The sequence below is a fragment of the Octopus bimaculoides genome, chromosome 17 (assembly GCF_001194135.2).
Source record: "Octopus bimaculoides isolate UCB-OBI-ISO-001 chromosome 17, ASM119413v2, whole genome shotgun sequence".
Taxonomy (NCBI): Eukaryota; Metazoa; Mollusca; class Cephalopoda; order Octopoda; family Octopodidae; genus Octopus; species Octopus bimaculoides.
In genome coordinates, this window is record NC_068997.1 from 19191035 (window position 1) to 19197652 (window position 6618).

Genomic DNA, 6618 nt, shown 5'->3' on the forward strand with positions numbered 1-6618 from the left:
GATGGTATAAAAAAAACAACTCTCATGAACAATGGTTGTTTATTGACGTGCAAGGTTGTAAATCCTTCCCACATCGAAGTTTGATAAAAAAAAAAAATATATGTTAGTGACAGAGGCAGTATCAATGCCAAGAGGTAATATCTATTCCCTTTGTGCGGGTGACACATAAAAGCACCCACTACACTCTCTGAGTGGTTGGTGTTAGGAAGGGCATCCAGCTGTAGAAAATCTGCCAAATCAGATTGGAGCCTGGTGTAGCCATCTGGTTTCACCAGTCCTCAGTCAAATCGTCCAACCCATGCTAGCATGGAAAGCGGACGTTAAACGACGACGACGACGACAGTTAGCAACTAGGGCTACTAATTATCATCATCATCATCATCGTTTAACAGCCACTTTCCATGCTGCTGCTGCTTCTTCTTCTTCTTCTTCTTCTTCTTCTTCTTCTTCTTCTTCTTCTTCTTCTTCTTCTTCTTCTTCTTCCAATTCTTCTTCTCCTTCTTCTTCTTCTCCTCCTTCTTCTTCTTCTTCTTCTTCTTCTTCTTCTTCTTCTTCTTCTTCTTTTTATTATTATTATTATTATTATTATTATTATTATTATTATTATTATTATTATTATTATTCACCACTGTTGGTTTCTGTTAGTGTTCTCAGTGGTAATGTGTTGTTGTTTTCGATGTTGTTGTCTAAAACTCCTTTATTTGTTTTCTCTATAATCAGGTTTACTCATGTTCGGAAGAATTTCCAGAATGACTTAAAAGACTTAAAATGCCGAGACCAAAGCACCAGCACCACTCAAAGTATCATCAGTTTACTTCGAGGCTTGAAGTTCTTCAGAGTGAAGGTAACAAACAATATTATTCTTGAATCCTATTTTCATTGTATACTTTCATTGCAGAAAAGAACTCAACTCTGTTGCTATGGTTATGTACACTGTTTTTTAAACATTTAATTAATGATCGTTAGTCTTTACCTTTTCTCTTTTACTCGTTTCAGTCATTAGAGGGCGGCCATGCTGGGGCACCACCATGAAAAACTTTTAGTCAAGTGGAGCCTGGTGTAGCCACCTGGTCCACCAATCCTCAGTCAAATCGTCCAACCCATGCTAGCATGGAAAGCGGACGTTAAACAATGATGATGACGATGATGAATCAACTCAAATACTTTGAGCCTGGTACTTATTCAATCAGTCTCTTTTGCCAAACTGCTAAGTTACAGGGATGGCAACACACCAACATTGTTTGTCAAGCAGAAGTGGGAATCAAAGACAAAGACACACACACACACATAGATATCAGCATCATCATCATTTGACATCCATTTGCCATGCTGGCATGGGTTGGATGGTTTGATAGGAGATGGCCAGCTGAAGAGCTACACAAGCTCCATGTCTGTTTTGGCATGATTTCTACAACTGGATGCCCTTCCTACTGCCAAATATATATAATATACATGCACATAGGCCCAGGAGTGGCTGTGTAGTAAGTAGTTTACTTGCGGACCACATGGTCCTGGATTCAGTCCCACTGCATGGTATCTTGGGCAACTATCTTCTATAGCCTCGAGCCGACCAAAGCCTTGTGAGTGGATTTGGTAGACAGAAACTGAAAGAAGCCCATCATATATATATATATATATATATATATATATATATATATATATATATATGTATATATGTATGTATGTATGTATGTATATGTTTGTGTGTCTGTGTTTGTCGCCCTACCATCACCTGACAACTGATATTGGTGTGTTTACATCCCCCATAACTTAGCGGTTCAGCAAAAGAGGCAAATAGAATAAGTACTAGGTTTACAAAGAATATATCCTGGGATCAATTTGTTCAACTAAAGGCAGTGCTGCAGCATGGCCACAGCCAAATGACTGAAACAATCAAAAGAATAATAGAATACACATACACAACGAGCTTCTTTCAGTTTCCATCTACCAAATTCATTTGCAAGGCTTTGGTCAGCTCAAGGCTATAGTAGAAGACACTTGCCCAAGGAACCACACTGTGGGACTGAACCTGGAACCATATACTTAGGAGGCAAGCTTCTTACCACAGTCAGTGATGTTATTTATTTATTTATTAAAAGAATGGTCATGGAAAGTGTTAAACTTGTTTATCATTGTTTGAATTTCCTATACTGCAAGAATGTACGAGAACACAACAGCCACATTCTAACAGAAAGAACTGTGTGTATGTGTGTTAAATAAATTTATTATATCACATAGCAATCTCATCAAATATGCAGCTGTCCAGCAGAAGCGGAATGTGTCGATTTTAATGATATATGCATAAAAACATCATCATCAACATGGTCATCATCATTTAATGTCCATCTTCCATGCTAGCATGGAATGCGTGTGTATGTATTGTGTATGTATATATATATATATCTGTGTGTGTATGTGTGGCCAACAATACTCGTAGTGTAGTTTTCACTGGATTTTCTAGCTTTGTTCTCAGTTTATGCTTCTATACTGTTCTTTTTCATTGATTTATATAAATGTCCACTCTAGTTCTTTTTTGTTTCTAGTGGGAATCTTATCTGATAGTGACATATGCCAGTATATTGTAAACTATTATTGGCTCTGTCACATTGCTGATAACCAGATCTTTGGGATTTGACTTGTATCTGTATTGTGTTCTTGGAATGTCATTTATTGTGTTCTTTTTCTAGTTTTGTTTTTGTTTTTTGTTTTTTTGTCCCCACTAAGTCTTCTTTTAAATGATGTGAAGTCTCACAGGACCAGAAAATGACGTGGCAAGTGAGAGGCTCACACTTCATCAATCATGTAATCTATTAAGCCATTAAAAATGAGATTTTTGTGGGTCACTTTTTTTTTGTTTGTTTTTTGTCCATAGTTTCGCCAGGCAATAAATGAAAGTGCCCATGACCTTTAAAAAGGCTTTTTGGGATCTGACCTGAATGCTTGCAATAAAGTGGATTCAGCTTAAAGTGCCCAAAGGCTAGCCAGGTGGTGGTGTTGAATTGAGCAATCGATTAGATTTACCACTAAAACATGGCCACAGTCCATTTATTTCAGGCTTCCACACAATTTCCATATGCTCAGTGTCACTCATGAAACTCAGATCAATCCGAAGCTTTCATAGAAAACACTTGCTCAAAGTGTTCCACTTTAGGATCAAACCTAGAATCACGTGGTTGTGAAGCTAACTTCTTAACCACCATTTACATGCCTGCCTATCAAATAGAAAATGATATGCATCCAAAGATCATACAGGAACACAAGGTTGTGAAATGTAGTAAATGTTATGACACAGGATCTGGGTCATTTTTTCCTGAGCCATGAATATCTTTGCCCCTTCACTTGAATCTATTGATGATCCTCTCAACAAAGTGAATATTTTCCTTACATCAACTTATTGCTTACATGTAGACCCTGAACACTGGCTCTTCTCAGATTGTGATTTAAGATTCTCAGTCATTGGACTCTGGTCATGCCAGGGCATTGCTTTGAAAATAATTTTTTTCTTAAATCACAATCTGAGAAGAGCCAGTGTTCAAGGTCTACATGTAAGCAATAAGTTGATGTAAGGAAAATAAGTGTGTGAATCTGATGGGGGAAAATATTGAATAAAATCTCTTGTATTTTCTTTTACCCAAAACTAAGAAATTCCAGCACCTACTTGTAAGCACCTATACATGTATAAGCACAGGTATGGCTGTGTAGACAGAGACTGAAAGAAGCCCATCATATATATATATATATATATATATATATATGAATTTAAAACGACCTCGAACCGATTTGATTTCCACTCATTTACTTATTAAATGAGTAGAAATCAAACCAGTGGGTGTGTTAGGTAATAAGGCATTAAAAGAGAATGACTCTCGCAAGACAATAAAATATGCTTCAACACATGAATTCACATAAAGAATCTTGCAAACCAAATAATTAATGTGTGTGTGTGTGTATATACATATATATATATTTATATGTATATGTATATATTTATGTGTGTGTTTGTCTCCTGCCATCACTTGGCAACCAATGCTGGTGTGTTTACATCCCTGTAACTTAGCAGTTTGGCAAAAAAAATGATAGAATAAGTTGAGAGATTGATTTGTTTGACTAAAAAAACCCCTTTAAGGCAGTGCTCCAACATGCTGCAGTCAAATGACTGAAATGTGTAAGAAAATAAAAGAATAAAAGAATATATTTATGACAAAACAGAATTGGTGTGTAGTGAAGGGAAATTAATTCTGCCATTCTAGACAAAACTCTTTGTTGAAGAAGAAATAAAGTAAAACATATTCCAATTTTGTGGATTTTATTGAAGCAATACTTTTTTTTTCAGGACAGCTGCTACATATTGGATGAGATTGCAACGTGATACAACAAATTTATTTCATACACACACACACATGCACACTCTTACCCACATCCCTCTCTGTAATTTTACTATTGTTGTATTCATGTACAGTATTATATTTATTGATAACTGAATGACAACAGCTTTAACGCTTTCATGCCTAGGCATGGCTTTATGGTTAAGAAGAATGCTTCCTAACCATATGGTCCTGGGTTCAGTCCCAACTACATAAAATCTTGAAGACTTTCCAACATATCACTGAATTGTCCAAAGCCTTGTGAGTGGATTTGGAAAACAGAAACTGTAAGAAACCCATCATATGCATCAATCAGTTTGTTTTTGAATCCACTTCTCAACCGTATTGTCTTGGATTCTGTCTCACTGCATAGCACATTGAAGACAAGTTTCTTCCACTATAACCCTGAGTTGACCAAAGTCTTATGAGTGGATTTGGCAGACAGAAACTAAAAGAAACCAATGATCTTCAACATCATCATCATTTAAAATCTGTTTTCCATGCTGGCATGGGTTAGACGGTTTGACTGGAACTGGTGAGCCAGAGAGCTGCACCAGGTTTCAATCTGATCTGGCTTGGTTTCTACAGCTGGGTACACTTCCTAATGCCAACCACTCCAAGAGTGTAATGATGCTTTTTATGTGCCACATGCATGACACTGGCAACAGCCAGTCATATATATATATATATATATATATATATATATATATATATATATAGATATATATATCAGTCAGTGCTTTTGGATTCATGCTCTTATCTACTATACAGCCACACAACTTTTGGGAGTGATGCAATATAGAATCTGTATCTATATGATACATTCACTGTCTCACATATACAAATATTAACGTCTGGCTCCACTTCTAATTAATTGAGACTCTATTTAGTCATCTCGTTTAAAAAAAAAAAATTTCCTCGTTATCTTTTCTTGTTTTTGCTTTTAATCCTTTTGAAACTGTGTCCACCAATGTTTACTTCTCATGTGTACATGTATAATCTTGATTAATTAAAGCTGTTGTACATGTCACATTAAATACGTTAACGCTTCAGTATTTTGTAGTTGTTTACATTGTTGTCCAGTCAAAGAGATAGTTGTTGATCGATCTCTTTTTAGCAATAAATTCTACATAATTCCAAGAAGAAATAATAATGATAATGATAATAATAATAAAATCCTACTGTTTTTGTGTCTACATAGCCAACTTGATGCTGTGTTAACTGCAGTGTGAGGAGGATAAATGAAATGCTTTGGAAGGAATCAATAAATATTATTGGTAGCAATATATCTTAACTCTCTCCTAAAACCCATGCATTTTAACAACAAAACAGAGGAAAATTTCTGTTTACATATTTTTGGGAAAGTTTATGTGTGTGATTATCTGCAGATATGCAAGATAAAAAAAATGAGGGCCTATGGAGGATTAAACACATATTTTGTTAATTTGTGTGTGTGTATTTACTGCTGTGACATGTTGCTGCCTGGTCAGCAGCTTTATGCTGACCAAGCAGCAAAATCCAGATTACTCTGCCAAATGCAATGCTTATTTATTCACATTGTTTTAAATTAATCATGAATTATCTTGTAGCTTCAAGATTTTGATATGATTGTTTTGTTTTGTTTGTTTTTTTTAGAATGATCATAGGGTTGGTGTGAGAGGCTGAGCATAAAACTCTTAGAATATTTTGGCCAGATATGGCTGACTTAAATGCTAAACGGTTTAAGCCTTCTTCATTTTTAATCCTCCTCATGCATACTTCATAAGGCTTTTCCTTTTTGATTATGGCCTTGATTTTATTGTGTGTGTGGGTAGGTGTGTTTGGCATTAGGAACGGTATCTAGCCATAAAAACCATTCCAAAACAGCCAACTGGAATCTAGTGCAGCTCTCCAGATTACCAGTTCCTGTCAAACTATCCAGCCCGTACCAGTATGGAAAACAGACATTAAATGATGATGGTGATGATGATAATGATGTGGCTGTGTGGTAAGAAGCTTGCTTCCCAATCACATGGTTTTGGGTTCAGTCTCACTGCATGGCACCTTGGGCAAGTGTCTTCTACTATAGCTTCGAGCTGACCAAAGCTTTTGTTTATGCTTTTGCTTCTCATTTTGTTCATGTTTTTTTGATGTCCTGTACCCATATATGCATGTATATGTATGTGTGTATATATGCATATATATATGTGTGTGTGTGCGCGCATGTATATGTGTGTATATATATATATATATATATATATATATATATATATAT

At 35.8% G+C, this 6618-nt stretch overlaps 1 protein-coding gene across 1 annotated transcript in view; it reads left to right on the plus strand.

Moving 5' to 3' along the window:
* Positions 1–6618, plus strand: part of LOC106877886 (protein furry) — a 152698-nt gene that overhangs the window by 65680 nt on the left and 80400 nt on the right. The window contains exon 9 of the mRNA XM_052974065.1: positions 721–844. Within this exon, the coding sequence (XP_052830025.1) occupies positions 721–844 (124 nt within the window). The remainder of the gene's footprint in view (positions 1–720; positions 845–6618) is intronic.